Raw genomic sequence first — 20,438 nt, 5'->3', positions numbered from 1 at the left:
GACAGGGTGAGAGACCAGAGGAAGGAGAGACAACCTGAGAATCATTGGTCTACCAGAAAAGCCAGAAATAAACAGTAATCTTGATATCATAATATAAGATATCATCCAAGAAAACTGCCCAGAGATTCTAGAACAAGGGGGCAATATAGGCATTGAAAGAGTTCACAGAACACCCTCTACACTAAATCCCCAAAAGACAACTCCCAGGAATGTAATTGCCAAATTCCAAAGCTTTCAAGCAAAAGAAAAATCTAACAAGAAGCCAGAAAAAGACAATATAGATATAAAAGAATGCCAATCAGGGTCACATAAGACCTTGCAATTTCCACACTGAACAACCTTAAAGCATGGAACATGATAATCAGAAAGGCAAGAGAGCTGTGTCTTCAACCAAGAATCAGCTATCCATCAAAACTGACTATATACTTCCAGGGGAAAGTATGGACATTCAACAAAATACAAAATATCCAAGTATTTATAAAGAAAAGACCAGAGCTCTGTGGAAAGTTTGACAACCAAACACAAAGAGCAAGAGAAACTTGAAAAGGTAAATATGAAGGAAAAGGAAAAGGAGAAAAATGTTATCTTTTTCTTTTATCCAAACTTTCTTAATAGACTACATTTATATCAAATTATATATATATATATATATATATATATATATATATATATATTAATATGTGGGGAAAATGTAATGTGTAACTCTCAAAAATTGTATGCATCATTAGAGTAGTTAGAAGAATCATGCATAGGGAAGGGATTGGGGCATCAAGACGATATGGAGAAAGGAGGGGGAGAAAGAAAAAGGGAAGGGGGTATCATTGATGGTACTAAGATATACTTCAAGAAATAGAAAAAAAAACTAAATAGAATAATCTTTCTCACACAAAGATACACATTGGAAGGGGAGAAGAAGAAGTCTCATATAAGAAGGAGAGGAAGAGAGTGTGAATAGGTATTACTTAAACCTTACTCTCAGTGAAATCAACTCTGAGTGGGAAGAACATCTAGATCCATTGGGATCTTGAATTCTATCTTATCTAACAGGGAAAGAGAGAAGGGAAAAATAATGAGGGGAAGAGGGGAGGGAATATAAAAAAGGAGGGAAGAGGAGGGGAAGGGAACAAAAAGGGAGGGGACAGAAAGGGAAGCATATCAAGGGAGGAGACTAGGGGGACTGACCTAAAGTAAATCACTGGTTCAAAAGGTTATAGCTAAAGAAGAAAGGTCAGAATTAGGGGAGGATATCAAAATGCCAGGGAATCCACAAGTGACAATCATAACTTTGAATGTGAATGGGATGAACTCACCCATAAAACGTAGACGAGTAGCAGAATAGATTAGAATCCAAAACCCTACCATGTGTTGTCTTCAAGAAACACACACGAGGCGGATAGATACTCACAAGGTCAGAATTAAAGGATGGAATAAGACCTTTTGGGCCTCAACTGATAGAAAGAAGGCAGGAGTTACAATCATGATATCTGACAAAGCCAAAGCAAAAATAGACCTGGTTAAAAGGGACAGGGAGGGTAAATATATTCTCTTAAAAGGGAATATAGACAATGAGGAAATATCACTAATCAACATGTATGCACCAAATGGTATCGCACCCAAATTTCTAATGGAGAAACTAGGAGAATTGAAGGAGGAAATAGATAGTAAAACCATATTAGTGGGAGACCTAAACCAACCACTATCAAATTTAGATAAATCAAATAAAAAAAATAAGAAAGAGGTAAAAGATGTGAATGAAATCTTAGAAAAAATAAACTTAATATACATATGGAGAAAAATAAATAGGGATAAAAAGGAATACACCTTCTCAGCACCACATGGCACATTCACAAAGATTGATCATACACTAGGTCACAGAAACATGGCATACAAATGCAAAAAAGCAGAAATAATAAATGCAACCATTTCAGATCATAAGGCAATAAAAATAATGATCAGTAAGGGTACATGGAGAGCCAAATCAAAATTAATTGGAAATTAAATAATATGATACTCCAAAATCAGTTAGTTGGAGAAAAAATCATAGAAACAATTAATAATTTCATGGAGGAAAATTACAATGGTGAGATATCCTTTCAAACCTTATGGGATGCAGCCAAAGCAGTACTCAGAGGAAAATTCATATCCCTGAGTGGCTATATTAACAAACTAGGGAGGGCAGAGATCAATGAATTAGAAATGCAAATAAAAAAACTTGAAAGTGAACAAATCAAAAACCCCCAGAAGAAAATCAAACTAGAGATCCTAAAAACCAAGGGAGAAATTAATAAAATTGAAAGTGATAGAACTATTGAACTAATAAACAAGACAAGAAGCTGGTACTTTGAAAAAACAAACAAAATAGACAAAGTACTGGTCAATCTAATTTAAAAAAGGAAGGAAGAAAAGCAAATTAACAGCATCAAAGATGAAAAGAGGGACCTCACCTCCAAAGAAGAAATTAAGGCAATCATTAAAAATTACTTTGCCCAATTATATGGCAATAAATATACCAATCTAGGCAATATGGATGAATATTTATAAAAATATAAATTACCTAGACTAACAGAAGAAGAAACAGAATTCTTAAATAATCTCATATCAGAAAAAGAAATCCAACAGGCCATCAAAGAACTTCCTAAGAAAAAATCCCCAGGGCCTGATGGATTCACAAGTGAATTCTATCAAACATTCAAAGAACAGCTAATCCCAATACTAAACAAACTATTTGACATAATAAGCAAAGAGGGAGTTCTACCAAATTCCTTTTATGACACAAACATGGTATTGATTCCAAAACCAGGTAGGGAAAAACGGAGAAAGAAAACTATAGACCAATCTCCCTAATGAATATAGCTGCAAAAATCTTAAATAGGATACTAGTAAAAAGACTTCAGCAAGTGATCAGGAGGATCATTCACTATGATCAAGTAGGATTTATACCAGGAATACAGGGCTGGTTCAATATTAGGAAAACCATCCACATAATTGACCATATCAACAAGCAAACCAACAAAAATCACATGATTATCTCAATAGATGCAGAAAAAGCCTTTGATAAAATACAACATCCATTCCTATTAAAAACACTAGAAATCATAGAAATAGAAGGGTCGTTCCTAAAAATAATAAACAGTATATATCTAAAACCATCAGCTAACATCATCTGCAATGGGGATAAACTAGATGCATTCCCAATAAGATCAGGAGTGAAACAAGGATGCCCATTATCACCTCTATTATTTAACATTGTACTAGAAACACTAGCAGTAGCAATCAGAGAAGAAAAAGAAATTGAATGCATTAAAATAGGCAAGGAGGAGACCAAGTTATCGCTCTTTGCAGATGACATGATGGTCTACTTAAAGAATCCTAGAGATTCAACCAAAAAGCTAATTGAAATACTCAACAACTTTAGCAAAGTTGCAGGATACAAAATAAACCCTCATAACTCATCAACATTTCTATATATTTCCAACACAGCCCAGCAGCAAGAATTAGAAAGAGAAATCCCATTCAAAATCACCTTAGACAAAATAAAATACCTAGGAATCTATCTCCCGAGACAAACACAGGAACTATATGAACACAATTACAAAACACTCTCCAAACAATTAAAACTAGAACTGAGCAATTCGAAAAATATTAACTGCTCTTGGGTAGGACGAGCCAATATAATAAAAATGACCATCCTACCCAACTTATTTATCTATTTAGTGCTATACCCATTGAACTTCCAAAAATTTTTTTTTACTGATTTAGAAAAAACCATAACAAAGTTCATTTGGAAAAACAAAGGATCAAGGATATCCAGGGAAATAATGAAATAAAATTACAAATGAAGGTGGCCTTGCAGTCCCAGATCTCAAACTCTATTATAAAACAGTGGTTATCAAAACAATTTGGTACTGGCTAAGAGACAGAAAGGAAGATCAGTGGAAAAGACTTGGGGTAAGTGACCTCAGCAAGACAGTACATGACAAACCCAAAGACTCCAGCTTCTGGGACAAAAACCCACTATTTGACAAAAACTGCTGGGAAAACTGGAAGACAGTGTGGGAGAGATTAGGTTTGGATCAACACCTCACACCTTACACCAAGATAAACTCAGAATGGGTGAATGACTTGAACATAAAGAAGGAAGCTATAAGTAAATTCGGTGAACAGAGAATGGTATACATGTGGGAAGAGAAAGACTTTAAAACCAAGCAAGACTTAAGAATCAAAAAATGTAAAATAAACAATTTTTATTACATCAAATTAAAAAGGTTTTGTACAAAACCAATGTAACTAAAATCAGAAGGGAAGCAACAAATTGGGAAACAATTTTCATAACAAAAACCTCTGACAAAGGTCTAATTACTCAAATTTATAAAAAGCTAAATCAATTGTACAAAAAATCAAGCCATTCTCCAATTGATAAATGGGCAAGGGACACGAATAGGCAGTTTTCAGCCAAAGAAATCAAAACTATTAATAAGCACATGAAAAAGTGCTCTAAATCTCTTATAATCAGAGAAATGCAAATCAAAACAACTCTGAGGTATCACCTCACACCTAGCAGACTGGCCAACATGACAGCAAAGGAAAGCAATGAATGCTGGAGGGGATGTGGCAAAGTAGGGACACTAATTCATTGCTGGTGGAGTTGTGAATTGATCCAACCATTCTGGAGGGCAATCTGGAACTATGCCCAAAGGGCACTAAAAGACTGTCTGCCCTTTGATCCAGCCATAGCACTGCTGGGTTTGTACCCCAAAGAGATAATAAGGAAAAAGACCTGTACAAGAATATTCATAGCTGCGCACTTTGTGGTGGCAAAAAATTGGAAAATGAGGGGATGCCCTTCAATTGGGGAATGGCTGAACAAATTGTGGTATATGTTGGTTCATGGAATACTATTGTGCTCAAAGGAATAATAAAGTGGAAGGATTCCATGGAGACTGGAACAACCTCCAGGAAGTGATGCAGAGTGAAGGAGCAGAACCAGGAAAACATTGTACACAGAGACTGAAACACTGTGGTACAATCGAAAGTAATGGACTTCTCCATTAGTGTCAATACAATGTCCCTGAACATTCTGCAGGGATCTAGGAGAAAAAACACTATCCACAAGCGGCGGACAAATTGTGGGAGTAAAAACACCGAGGAAAAGCAACTGCTGGACTACAGGGGTTGAGGGGACATGACTGAGGAGAGACTCTAAATGAACACCCTAATGCAAATACCAACAACATGGACATGGGTTCGAATCAAGGACACAGGTGATACCCAGTGGAATTGCAAGTTGGCTATGGGAGGAGTGGCGGGGGGGGGGGGGGGGGGAAGAGGAAGAAAAGGAAATTATTTTTGTTTCCAAGGAATAATGTTTGAAAATGAACAAATAAAATAATGTTTAAAAGTTTAAAAAACAAAAACAAAAAAATCCTCTTGGAAATAAAAATCTAGTGTTGCTCCTTAAAAAAATTTTAGTCACTCGAATTAGAAAAAGGAACAAACATGGACAGAATTTTAAAAAAATATTCTGGTTAAATGACACTTTGTAGTAAAATGATTTTAACCTCTATGCACACTACTTTTAAAAAAGAAAAGGCCCAACTTCCTCTCTGGAAAGGGAGGTTTGACACTCTTTTGTGTAGTTATAGCGCCATCTGCTGGAACTTTTGCTTTGTGTCACAAATGTCAGCATAATTATCTAGACAAAAGATGATGTATGCTGCATGATGGACTCGAGATAAAAAATTAGGAATATACTCTTGGAAATGATTAATTTGGGAATTTAAAATAATTATTGTTTTTTAATGGGGGTAGAGAGTTAGGAAAGGGAGAAACTAAAGCTTTATTAATTGAAATAAATAAAATTAACCAGATTTGCTAAGAACACACATGCATTAAGAACACACCTGCTAATAATTTCAGAAAGCATTTCTATCTTCCCCAATAAGTTCAGGGCAAATGAAAGTATTTTGGCTATTGTGTTCTTTATAAGCAAAGTAGAGCAATTCAATAGGACTGCTGTGTGCCCAAAATAATAGCCTTCTAATTAAAAAAAAGTTTCCATTTGCATCTCTGTGCAAATTCTAGATGGATAAAAGTATGCCAAACTTGGGAATCAGAAAAATCCAAGTTTAAAGTCTGCTTTAGCCATTTACTAAATGTGAGACCCTGAAAAGTCACTTAACCGTTGAGCTTATTTCCTCAACTGTAAAATGGGGATAATTATAACATCTACTTATCATAGTTATTGTGAGAATCATCAAATCAACTATCAGCATAAATAATAACCTAAACCGAGGATTACCCACCTTCTGACAGAGAGGTGAGCTACTCAAGAAGAGAAAGGAGGCGTTTTTGTATATAACCAATGTTAATATATGAAAAGAACTCTGCAAACCTTAAAGCATTTTTAAAATGTTTGTTATTAATATGCACAGTATGTTTGGCTATTAATCTTTTCTTAGCTTTACCACCTATAGTTAATTAGGATTTCGGAATTTAAAAATTAGTGTATTTGTCAACTAACTGTGGTTCTGTCATGGTATGTATACTAGAAAAACAGATACAGTATTTACATCTGTTTCTGGACAAACGTGGTCAAGCAAAAAATCTCAAACAAATTTTTGACCAACTTTCAAAGAAAACCTTTCTTCATGTATTTGCTATTCTACAGTTTGATGTGAACATTAAGATATCAGGGCATCCCCCAGACCTTCTGATGTATGTATGTACCACATGTACATTTTTAGAAAAGAAAAGAAACATTCCCCACCTCCACTCACGCAAAGCAATTTGTAAATCAAACATTTTTGATAAACTGAAGATTCAGACAGGGATTCAGGTCAAATGAGGATCCTTTTTATCAACAGCATAACCTCACTTAATCTGGATTTTGATCAAGGAACAAAATGTTCCAGAGAGATAAATATTCCAGAACACTGAAATATACCTCTTTAAAATATTACTTTTAAAACCTCAGTCATTTTAAAAAGGGAAATTTGAGAAAAAAGAAAAAGAAATATTATTTCCCACCATCTTTAAATAGAAAAGATCCAGATTATTTGATCTTTTCTTAATGATTTGGGCTCATTATTATTGGTGCCTACTTGGGTTACCGAGGCATGTCAACTTATTTTGTTCCCATACAGTGTGTTTTCTTATGTCTTTTCAGACTGTTGTCACTTCTCACTAATGCTAGCAGCTTTCTCACTCCTTCTCTATGCTGCTTCTTCTAACAGAATGTGAGCTGGGAATCACATAACTAAACTTGTAAGAAGTGTATGTTAAGTAAGAGTTAATTCTGATTGAGGGCATGAGGGCCTCTTCAATGGACTGCATATATAACTCAAGGACTTTGTAGAGCTATTTTGGCTCCTCAGACACTTTTCTTGTTTCTAGAAGATTGAGATTGCTAGACATCTGACCTCAGGAGAAGTGGGAAATTACTCTGTGTATGTATACATCTTAGTATTTAATTTTGTAGGAGACAAGAACTAGTTTTATTCTTTGGAAATACAATCTGATTTATCTTGAAAACCTTGAAGTTTTATATGATTTACATTTGACTAAGAATTAAGACCTAAAATATATCCTAAGGTCACCTAATATTCACCAACTCCCCTTCCCCCTACTTCCATTTCTTATACTTTAGTATTTCAGCACAACTTATATGTTCTTTGGTTTTTCAGAATGAGAAACTGTAGAATGGGGTTTTGACTAAAAACAACTTAATGGCTTTAAGAAGGACAAAAAGCCTCGTCTTGTTAACCTAGTCTTCCTGACTCCAGGTCCAACATTCTATTTAATGAGCCAACAGTTGCCTTTACATGCAAACTCTATACAAGTACTTGGGAAAGCATGATGAGGTAGAAAGAGTATGTGATATTTGAAAATGCTTGAAAATCTGAACATGGGTCCTGCTGCTAATAAGCTATGGATCGATGGAGTCACATTATCTCTTGGGCATTAATTTTATCACCAGTGAAATGGTAAAGCTACACAAGATAGTGTGTGAGATCTCTGTCTAGGTTGATCTACTGCAATTCAGAGGGCATCTTACCAAACAAGATCAAAGTGATCATCACTTCCAACCATCTTCTATCTCTGGCAATGGCATTAAATGAAAGTTTATGTTCTGGTATGCTCTCCTTAATATCACTAATTTTTTTTAAAATTATTATTCCATGTGAAATGACATTGCACAGGTTATGATTATTTACATAACAATAAAAGAATAAAAACTTAATTCCTAGACAGATAAAATTCAAACCACATAAATTTAATATCCTTACAGAGAAGTGAAACTTTATGAAAGAGCACTGTGAAAGCAAGCCAGCTAAAGTTGCCTAGATAAGCCAATAGAACTAAAACAGAGACCTGAAACTCCAAGTTGAAGAGATCCATGAGTTTTGTAATTAGTACCAGTAAAGAAGTACTACCAGTACTAGGTGCCAGTAAAGAAGCTTAGATTTTATCTGGATGGCAATGTATGGAGAAGTGGAGGATGGAAACTGGAAAAAAAAAGTGTAGACATGAATAGGGCTTTCTGATGGGTATTTTCAAAGAAAATGGGTGCTAAAGAATCTAGATAAATGCTAAAATTCTCATTATCTACCTAGGTTAAGCTTAGACATTGATTCTTGAAAAAAAAACCTGTCCATCACATGGAAAGATACAATAAAACTCCCCAAAGTAAACAAAGCCCTAGTGTTAATATATAGAAGGAGGAGGAAAATAAGTGAGAACTGAATTTGGGGGTCCAGGAACTGATCTGCTCATTACCGATCCCTGATGTCTTTCATAACATAGGAGAAACTGGGAAATCAGTGGGATAGTGACTTTGAATATATATGTTAGGCTGAAAAAATTTTTTTAATACTCATTTCTTCTCCTTTTTTAACTTTATTTTCCAGAAGTAGATAGTGGAAAACCTTTATTCATAATTTGTTGTTGTAAATTCAGCTATTGTAAAAGACTAATCTCTTATTACTGCACTGTTTATGTAAAAAGCTTAAAATCTCTTGGTAATAAATTTAAGTCAACAATAATTTATTAAGCACTTATTATGTGCCAGGCAGTATGCTCAGCTTTGGGGATCCAAAGAAAAGCAAAGAACAGCCTTGCCTTGTTCTCAAGAAGCTCACAGGCCAATGAGGGAGACCACAGGCAAGCAACTATGTACAAGTAAGATATATATACAGGGTAAACTGGAGATAATCCAAAAGGGAAGGCATGAAGGTTAAGGACAATGAAAGACTTCTTGTGAGACCTTAACTGAAACCTGATGGAAATCAGGAATCCAAGATGAGGAGAGTGTGAATGGGTGGTAATCAGTGAATAAGAGAATCACAGAAGTGAAGAATAAAGATTCAAACTGGGAACTTGGATTGAACTGAGTCATTCTTTGGGGAAGAACTTTAGGATAGAAGCTTGTATTGTATGCCTGCCAAATTACTTAAGTAGTGATAAATCTGTGGATGGAGCTTCTCCTTATGACATCATCTTCAAATGTTAAGAGCATCTTTAATTTACCTTAGCAAGTCAGTATAGATCAGTTCACTACAAATCTATATATTTTTTCTTTGAACCTATTTTTATTTTTACCCTATACAAACATCTTATCATTACTGAGGCTATATTTGCTAATACCTACTTAAGGGAAGGCTTATTTGTCTTAAAATTAGCTGCTTCAAGGAATTCCTCTTAGATTTCAATTCATTACAACAAACATATTAAGTACCTACTATGTAGAAGGCACTATGTTAAATTATTCAGATATACTGACAGATATGACATAGGCTATGCTTTCTAGAAACATAATTTTATGTAAAGGATAAATACGCAAATTGCAATAATATACAGGAGAATGAGATAGTAAGTACAAAGGAGAAGTTCAGGAAACATTCTATGGCAAAATTGAGATCACCTTTACCTCGAGGTGTCAGAGAAGACTTCATGGAGAAGATGGCATCTAATTTGAGCCTTGAAGTTCAGTAGTCAGAATCTAGTGAACAAGTCCACATTTGCCCTATCAAAATGTTATGTACTTTAATAAGATTCTCAAGGTTATGATCAGAATACAAATAGGTAGTGATTTTCAATTTCTATAGAATTCTGGTCATTATATTATAGCTTATCATTATTTACTATAGCATCATATATATCTTATATAACTATATATGGAAAAAATACCTTTTCTTCATTGGCAGTAAAGCAATCTGGATCTTTCCTTTTCTTTTTCCCTTTTTTATCTTTATTTTGTTGTGTGATGGGAGTTTGGTAGGGCTGCAAATCTACACGAGAATGAAACTGATATCTACCACTTTCCACATCACAGTAGTAATAAATTCCAGTAGAAGGATCATAATATAGTTGATTTTCCTTTCAAAGGAGACAAAAAAAATGAGGTCCATTAATGCAAAAAGTTAATAATCTAATTTTAACATAAATATCACCAATGTTGTATATTGCCTATTTTCCTTTAAACTGAAGAATAACAGATAACAAATAAACATTTTCAGTTGTCAGAAATATTTTTTATTACTAAACATGTTCCAAATTTCATAGGTTATGCACACTTCCTTTCATTAGCAGACTATGAGAAACTAAATCCATATAAAAGGTGGCCAGAAAATTAAAAAATCTATACTACAAAAATGGTTGAACATATTAATCCCAATTCTCTAATTCAGTTACTTTATGACCATTTAAAAACTGCCAGATACAACCTCTAAAAGCCTCTTTTGCAAAATATGCACCTATCCTTAATTAAAAAAAAAAAAAGTTATCACGTACTTGGAGTATAATGACAAAATGAAGAATGTCAAACTTTCCAGGAATTAAATTATCTAAGAAACTAATGAATAATAGTTTTGACAAAATTTAATCTTTTAATAGTTTAAGTACTTAAAAATTGTGCTTTGTCTTACAAAGTAGCAACACAAAAATGAGTTGAGATTATGGTTTTGCATTGATTATAGACACATTGGTATACTCCCTTAGGGATATACAACAAAGGAAAATAAGACCAGATTGAAAATTCAACAGCTAATTTGTAACATGAGATCATGTAACTAAATTCTAGAAAGCACTTATTTGCTGCATATTCAAGAATAATATTAATTTTCAACAATATGACCAAAAGAAACTCAGTTCAAATCTGATTTAGCCTTGATCACACAATCATTTAAAGGTAATAGTCATTTTTCTTTGTTCTTTACTTAAATTCAATTGAAAATAAGATAGGGTGAAGCAGAGAATGTTTTCATTTTTCCTATTAACAGCTCAACATTCTGACACATCTTTATTTCTCTTAGCATTTGCACAACATGTTCACAAAATTCTGATTTTTATATGTTTTATGGAGAACTGCAAAAGTTGAAATCTAAGGGTTTCAAAGTAATTTCTGGATTGGAGAAAAAACCAAAAATTCCATCTGATTATTGCTACTGTGTGTCTTCTCTCTGTAGACCTGGGAAACTAAAATATTCTTTCCTTGGTAAAGTTACAATTCACTTACTTAGAATACTAAATCAACTAAACAAAACCATGCCAAGTCCTCAGTTATACATTGGCTACTTGCAGAACCAAATGACTTCAAAGTAATATGTCTGTTTGGATACTGAATCTTTTGCAAGTAACAAAATCTCTTTAAAATAAGCTTCATTTTTCTCAAAGCTGATATTATTAAAAGTTGCAAGGGGTTCTTCTGTTTTGATTTTTATACACTGAGGTTTCTTTTTAAAAAAGAAAAAAAAACATTTTAGTATATATCCTATTAGCTTTTCTAGGGGTGACTAAAATGAATAAAAATAGACTATGACTCAAACCACTCTAGTTTTGCTGTCAGAGTCACACAACCTTGATAACTTGACACTTACAAATACAAATATTTTTCTTTCTACTTACAAGAAAAAGTTAGGAATAATTGCTAAATGAATCAAATCTCAACTTCATGAATTCTCTCCCCAAAAATATCACCTTTCATTTTACAGATTTAAAAAACTAAGCCTCCCAAGGTCACAGTTAGTGTCAATGCTGGGATTCAAACCTGGTGGCTACTAGATAACCACAAGGGATTCATGATGAAAATGCTATGGGATGAGCCAACTGAATCACAGTACTCAGACATCCTTGGACACTCAGGCCAATTTTCTTTGGAATAAGGATCAGTTAGTTGTAGTCATCATATCAGCACTCTCTCTAGTGTTCATTCATACCAACAGGAATACCTCACATCAGCTTTGGCTCAAAATTCCCTACCCACCAAGGCATACTGAAACCACAAAAATTATATTTTTGTGTTCAAATAATTAAAATTTAACTACTAGTCTCCAAATATCTAAGAGAAACAGCATCCACATTTTTGCTCACATGTCCTTTATTAAAATAAATAATATTTCTTTCCTTTTTTAAACTCTTACCTTCTGTCTTAGAATCAATAGTATGTATTGGTTCTATGGAAAAAGAGTGATAAGGACTAGGTAATGGGGGTTAAGTGACTTGTCCATGGTCTAGGAAGTATCTGAGGCCAGATTTGAGACCAGGACCTTCTCTCTCTAGGCCTGGATCTCAATCCATTGAGCCACCTAGCTGCCCCCAAATACCTATTTCATACAAAATATGATTGAGAAAGTGCAGGTATCAAAAGTGGGATTTGAACATTTTAGTTTATATGTATGTTCATATAGAACTTTAAGCCACATTTAAATTTATCATGGCTTATAAAATTGGGAGGACATTAACCCATCTATTAATCCATTTTCTTGAAGCTTATTTTGAAATGTAAACAAAGAGTGCAAAAAAAGACTTTAGAGAAAATATCCTACTTGGAATTCTAAGTATAAGAATTAGAAATATTCTGATGAGTTATCATGCTTGAAGTCAAGTCCTGTATGCAACTTCAGAATATGTAATTATAATGGTGCAGTATAAGACCAGTTTCCTGGTCTCTCCATTCTGTGCCCTTTTCTCACTTTTGTGTAAAACCTTACCCCAAAAGGTAAACCTTCTTATCATCATTAAGACGAGAAAAAAAATTTAATGTCTATCATTTATACCTGATGACTGCTAATACTTTGATGCAACGAATTTCAGTCAACTGCCTCAGATTTCATATATATTACTTATAAATGTGAAATGAAAGATTATAGCAAGTAGATGAAAGAGATGTTTTAAGGTCAAGATCAAGGATCCCCCTGGAATTTAAAAGGCTATCCATCTTCAGATAGAGAACTAATGAACTCTGAGTACAAAATGAAGCATATGTTTTCACTTTCTTTATTTTTCTTGCCTTTTCGGGGGGTGGTACAATATAGCTAATATGAAAATTTATTTTGTATGACTTCACATGTGGGTTTTATATTTTTTGCCCTTTCAGTGGGTGGGGGAGGGGCTGGAGGAAAAGAGAGAATTTGGAACTCTAAATAAAGAAAACAATGTTTAAAAAATTAAACCTTTTCCTTGAGATTTACCTGGAAAGCACTGGGGCTAGGGCTAGGTTAAGTGACTTGCCTAGTCACACAGCCAGGATGTGTTAAAAGATAGGCCTTGAATCCAGGTCACTTAACTTTGAAGTTAGTTCTTTATCCACTATACTCTATTGTTTCTTTAATAATTTCTGATTGTTAAATACTAAAATAAATTAGAATAATCCAGATGTTAAAAACATATGATAATGCCTGCATCTGTTAGAGAACAAGCAGGTACCTAAAACAAGTTCAATGAAAAGAATAATTTAAATAAAATATCATAACTCTGGGTTGATAACCAATGGCAAACATCTGAAAAGAGAATTTTTTTAAAATTATCAGTGTCATGAAAATGGGAATAGACAGAGAAGTGCCTGAAATTCCCCCACCATAACTAAGACAAGTTTCCTGAGGCAGTTCTGATAGCTATAGCTACTATCTCCAGGAGTGCACAACAATTGCCTTTCTGAGGACTACCCTCACATTTCCCTAGGTTAAAGCAGGTCATATTCTCTGAAGGAATGTGAAGGCATGAGCTACATCACTGATGTTACCAAATCATACATCAAATACTAGAAAATGGCATGATTCAGTGAAAAACACAATCTTGAAAATCACAAACTCAAATTATACTTCTGCCACAATTAACGTTATGTCTGAAAATGAACACTGGGAGATGGATTAATAAAATACGTGAAATCCTTAATTGAGTTTGCTAATAAAAGTATTACTAGAATTTCAAGAGAAAGTTACTAAAGAAAATTGTTCTATTGTCTTTATATTATTATGAACAGTAATCACATATAATCCTTTAGATAAGTAACTGCAATTATAAGTTTTAGTTATACCCATTTAGTAAACTGTGTATAAGATATCAAATCATAACAGAATATTAACCATAGCATTAGAAAGGAAATAGTTTGGAATATAAGAATATTATAGCAACTAAATATATTAAGAGCTTCTATTGAAGGAATAAAAACTTTAGGTCTATGTCGTTATCTAGGGAAGCTGGACAGTAGACAGTATACAGCTGACTTGATAAGATAGTATGAAAACAAACTTGTTTTCTTCAGATGTGTGATTCTTTAAGGATTTATGCCACTATAAGCTCCCAGAATATTGTGGTCAAGAAAGGTTACTCTGACCTTAGTACTGAACTTTGAGGACTTCTTAACAAATGTTTTAAACCCTTATTATTAAGCACCACTGCATGTTTCTTAATAAAATCTGTATGTTCTACTCTGTTAATGACTTATGCTAATTAGCTATCAAAAACCTACAATTGAATGTACAATTGAACATATATATGGGGTCTTATCACAAAATAGGTGTGGTAAGATCTCCAGTTTTAATTTACCACAATTAATGTTTGGATCTTCAGCTCAGAATTATGGCCCAGAGAGTTCTTTATTTCTAACATTACCTAGTACTTTCATATGGATTCATGCAGACAAAAAAAATATTTATATGAAACTTGAATCCCATATAGTAATTTTCCACCTCATAAAATTTCCATATTTTCTTTCTTACAGCCCATGGTTATAGTATTAAAAACTTCAATTCTTTTGAAAATACTATGAAGAAATGTACATTCAAATCATCCACTGTTTTTGCAAAGTATTATTATGCAATTATTAAAAACCTCTCAAAAATTCTAACTTTTGTGTACTTATACAGAAATTAGAATATGTGGCAAAAATAAAACTGATAAACAGAACCAAAAAAATCTACAATAAACACAATTTATTCTAATTAATCAAAATCCTGAAAGTACAACATTCTGTGATTTCTCAATAATTCCTTTAATAATTCTGAAAAGTTTAAAAAGCATGAATTTCCTTTTCTTTCTTTTGTGCCTAGATTTAAACTTAAATTATTGATATCAGAGACTTACTGAATCATAGTAGAATCCAGTGCTATGATCATAATACAATCCAGTACTTTCATCATAACTAAATCCAGTTTGTGATACAGCAGCTTCTGCAGCAGCTCTCAAACTTTCAGCTAATGACGAACCATCTAATTCGGCATTTTCTGCTGCTAATACATCTTCTGATTCCTAGGTAAGTGAAAAGTGAGTGAAATGAGATAGCTGGTTTCTTGAAGAGGGCCAAGATGTGAGCATAGATAAGCTCTGACCTGAGAAATGGATTAAATACAATATGACCTAAGAAACAAAAGAGAAAAGCTCTAATGATTTTTATTCCTTAAAGTATTCCATTCAAATCTGATCCAGTTTTGAAAACACTCAAAGTTACTAAGTGATAGGTTTCTGAGTAACCATTGTAATGCTACCACCAATTTAGGCATTTAAAAAATTTCTCTTAAATCAACATCTAATTCACAGAAGCAGAACTATAAATAACAGATCCTAAAGGGGAAAAATAAATGGGACTCTACTGCTATCTTCAAAAACGTATTTTTTGTTTCTGGTTTAAAATTTTCTTGGTTTTTAACTTTTGGAAACTATATCCCATATATTACCAAAAAGTGTTAAAAGAAATTTGCATAAAAAATACTGAAAACAGATGATACAACAATGCTATGTACTTGGTGACTACACATCATTAATTTTTATAGTATGACAGATAAAAAAACACCCCCCACACACAATTTACCTAAATTGTCATTCTTGCTGCCTATGAATTATATTCTCTGCTTTTGTGTATGATTATTTAAATCTAGTTTCATCTATTACACAATGATGAAAATATCAGTTGGATCTGAACTTATATAAGCAAAGTTTGGAAAAAAGGTAACAAATAGTAATGATTTGAATTTAGCAAGTCTTTTACCTGTGAAGTAGGGGTAAAATTGTCCTCTTGTTCATATTTAGCATTTTCTGTTGTATCAGTGCCAATCTGACCCTCATTCTCTCTATGTGTTGGGTCTGTAGAATTATGATTGGGTCCTTCATGCTCTTGATCTTGTTCAAGTGGAAGTTCAGCACTCTTATTTGGAGAACTGATATTCCGATAGTACGTCTGATAATAATAATCTGTAACATAAGTAAAGTGCATGATATTAGCTAAGTAATAAAGGACTTTACATTTTTTAAGTATTTGATAAATCTATGAAGAATACTAAAAAAAAACAGTGCTATCAAATTAAATCCACACTGATTGTTATGACCTATTTAATGTATTTTAAAAGCTTCAACAGGATGTTTAGATAAATTTTCAATAATAAATCTTTTTTGCCACCTCTATCTAATATCTTAGCTTTAAAACTTTAAAAAAAGAGAAAGATTTGTCATTTCAGAAAATGATTAAGAGAAAAAGATATTAATATAAACTATATAAATTAATCCTTAGCAATTGCTAACTCTCTACAGACTCCTCACTACATGACAATGACATGAAGACTAAGTAAAAGGTCTCAGTTTGCCCAAAGTGACAATTTTCCACGTGGTACAGTAGGAAGAGCACCATACTTAGAATTATAAGAGTCAGGCCTGAGTTTCAGCTTCTCTGCTTATTATTAGCTTACATGCCCTGCACTACCTATTTCACAAGATTATTGGAAAGAAAGCTTGGTAAACTGTACAGTTCCAGATAAGTGTGAACTCCCTGAACCTAAGCACATACACCTAGAGCTATGAACCTGTAAGTTTACCAGTTTAGACCAAATAGTAACCATAGTTAGGTAGACAAGATAAGAGTTTGGGGAAAGGATTACTTTATGCTACAGCTTAACTCAGTTAAAAATCAGTTAGGATGAATATTATTCAGACATAGACCATGGTGCTAATGAGGCCAAGGTCATGGGTAGCATCTCATAAGAAGGAGTGAGGTTTGCACTGAGAAAATACTCAGTGCTACTGTTCCAAATTATGACATTTATCTCTATCACCTCAAAGATACATGCCTTTTTGTTACAAAAGGCTCAGGTGAGAAGGTAGCTGGCTCAGATCCATTAATCATCAGTACCACTAAAACCATAATTCAAAATAATCCTCCCAGTGGCAGTGTCAGCAACACATTCCTATATGAAGGATATCAGCTGCCAATCGCTTCCATTCAAAGGGTTATTTGATTTTTGGTAGTTAGCACATTCTACTAAACCAAACAACAGGACAAAATATTCTTTTATGTAGCTAATTATTTTAAATTTAAAGGAAGAGAACCCTGAGTTGGGCTGATGCAAGCTAAAACAGGCATTTCCTCATTGCATACTAAATACCTGAGGTTGACCAAGGAGTATAGTCGTCTGTTTGGACTTCTACATCAGACGTGTTATTTTCTTTTTTTTTCCTATAATGGATTTCATTACTGAGCTCTTCTACCTGGAAAAAAAAAAGCAAAGGTTATTATTATTTTTAAAATATGTTACTTTTATACAATTACAAAAACATTCTAAAACAACAAACAGTAAATTATTATTCCTGGTAAAAGGTGTCAAGTTTTTGTTTTTTTTCTAAAATATACAGTAAGCAGTTGGTCTCATTTCTAAAACATGACATTATCACTGAGTTTCTTTCATCTTTCCTATTTAATTTGAGGAATTGGATATAACGATTTTAATATCTCCTACATTAATTCTTACAGAAATCAGTAACTAACTGAAGGAGATGAAAGAACTCCCTAAATGGACTCTTTGTAGCCAATATGTCAAATAGTTTATAAATATGATGCTAATATTAAAAAGGTTAGGAGTTCTCTATAGAAAATTATAAAACTAAGAAAATATAAATTTCTATCTCTATTGTAATTAAATCTCTAATATCACTCAGTGTCCTTCAACCTTGACAATATGTACTTAATTAAATGCATTAATGTAGTTTAAATGCTTTTTTGCACATATTTCTCAAAATAGCAGTTTCATAATTAAAAACCACTGCTCTGGAGGAATAAACTCTGTTAGCTACTGAAACATATCTATATGTGCCTAGGCTATGAGTCCTTGAAGGGGCCATAAGTATGCCATTCTCATGCTATCTAGGGCATTTAACTAGAAGAAAAGGAAAAGTTGCTCTTTCAATATGCCATAGCCGGATGTGTAACTTTAAGGTAAAATAACATTAGTTCACTATAAGTTGTGTTCTCTTGGCTTTGTCAATTTGTCCATAGACAGGCTATGACCCAATCCCTGGATAATCACTGTAGCCAATGAAAAAGAATAAAAAATTCAGAATCAATTTTTGATTATATGGTAGATATGTAGTCAGTCTGGATTATTCCTATTTTCCCCATCTGCTTGTTTTTGACTAGTTCACATTTTTAGCAGCTTAAAAGCAGAAAAACAGGGGCAGTGGAGAGAAAGCTGACATGAATGACTAAGGTAATTTTATCTGTAATACCTTTCTCGTATGATTAAATATGACTTAAAAGCTTGGCAAAAACACTTCCTAATTACAGTATATATGAACAAATACATTAAAACCAACAAAGAATAATGGACTTTAAAAGCTACAACTTCTCTATGAAGTATGCCATTTCACTTTGCTTCCATCTTCCTAGTTTTTGGTTTAGTGAGCTGAAAAGGTCAACAATATATTCTTCAGAAAACAGTAACAAATTGAAAGGGCAACTTGGTGGTACAGGAGGCCAGGCTTGTAGTCAGGAGAACCTAAGTTCAAATTTGGCCTCAAACACACCTTCTGTGTTACCCTGGACAAGTACTTAATCTTGTTTGCCTTAAGTTTCTTCATCTGTAAAATGAACTAGGGAAGGAAATGGCAAACTTCTCCAGTATCTTTGCCAAGAAAATTCCAAATGGGGTCATGATGAACACAACTAAAAAACAAGTGAACAATAACAAAGTTAAAAAAAACTGCAGACAACTTGCTGTACAAGGAAAATGGGGGGGGGGGGGGATATATGTATGTGTGTGTATATACATATATATATACACACAGTTCACCTGTGAATATATGTAGGACCTTGGTGAGAAATGCCCATCCTAAACTATAACTATATCAGCACAAGTTTGTTTGTCTCATTTCCCCTCCTAGATAAGAGGCTCCTAATTTTATTCATCCTAATTTATTTATCTTTATTTAGAACCCAAAGCCACAGTAGTTGTCCTTTTATGAACAAGTATTCATTAAGCATCTGTTAAGTTCTGGTCCTGAGCTAAATCCTGAGGGCATAAATACAGAGGAAAAGACAATCTAAACTGACAAGGAGCTTTGTAAGGTATTTAACTACAAGGTAGTTTAGGAAAGAGTGCACTAACAATTGGGCACAGAGATGGGAGATGTTGTATGGTCAAATCTGAGGGACAAAAAGGCCTGTATGGCTGGACTGAGGAGCATGGGAGGGAAAAGTAGTATTCCATAGTTAGAAAGATAAATTGGAGCTAGGTTATGATGGATTTCAAATGCTAAACAGAAGAGTATATTTTATCCTAGGGCCACAGGGAGCCACTGAAGTTTATTAAGCAAGGACATAACACGGTCTGATCTGTGCTTTTAAGAAAATCATTTTGGTGGCAGCATGGAGGATAAATTGGAGTAGGGAGAGATTTGAGGCAGGAATACCCATTGAGAGCTCACTACAGGTGAAAGGAATTGATAAAATAAGGAGTCTAGGATAATGATATTATAAACCTGGGAGAAAGGAAGCATGATGCTGCCTTTGACAGAAAAAGAGAAGTTTGGAAGAAGGATGAGGTTGGGGATAAAAGATAATGAGTTCTATTTTAGGCATGCTATATGTGAGACTATTAGATTATCTAGTTTTAAAAGCCTAACATGCAGATACAAGGCTGAAACTCAGGAGACTAGAGAAAATTAAATATATATTAAAGTCAATTGAATCCAAAGGAATTGATGAGATAAGGGGGAAAGGAGAGAGAGGAAGCAAGAAAGAGGAAAAAAAAAAGGCAGACACAGGAGAAAGAGGGAGAGATAGAGAAGGGCCCAGAACAAAGCCTCAGGGAACACCAAAAGCTAAAAGATGTGATAGTAATGATGAGCCAGAAAAGACTGAGAAGGAACAATTCTGTAGGAAGAGAACCAGGAGAAAGAAT

The 20,438-nt window shown here is 33.7% G+C and overlaps 1 protein-coding gene across 3 annotated transcripts in view; it reads right to left on the bottom strand.

Moving 5' to 3' along the window:
- AGGF1 (angiogenic factor with G-patch and FHA domains 1) overlaps positions 1–20,438 on the bottom strand; it is a 76,761-nt gene that overhangs the window by 53,669 nt on the left and 2,654 nt on the right. For all 3 annotated transcript variants that reach the window (XR_008917929.1, XM_001367864.5, XM_056824787.1), the window contains exons 2-5: positions 17,649–17,751; positions 16,262–16,464; positions 15,361–15,525; positions 10,186–10,374 (exon numbers count right to left, since the gene is read on the bottom strand). Coding sequence is in view for 2 of the 3 variants with exons in the window: in XM_001367864.5 (XP_001367901.1) it covers positions 10,186–10,374; positions 15,361–15,525; positions 16,262–16,464; positions 17,649–17,751 (660 nt within the window). In the remaining variant the exon portion in view is untranslated. The remainder of the gene's footprint in view (positions 1–10,185; positions 10,375–15,360; positions 15,526–16,261; positions 16,465–17,648; positions 17,752–20,438) is intronic.

The sequence above is a fragment of the Monodelphis domestica genome, chromosome 3 (assembly GCF_027887165.1).
Source record: "Monodelphis domestica isolate mMonDom1 chromosome 3, mMonDom1.pri, whole genome shotgun sequence".
In the NCBI taxonomy this organism is placed as follows: domain Eukaryota; kingdom Metazoa; phylum Chordata; class Mammalia; order Didelphimorphia; family Didelphidae; genus Monodelphis; species Monodelphis domestica.
Note: the sequence above shows the minus strand (reverse complement) of the source record. Positions and strands in the feature narration are given on the sequence as shown.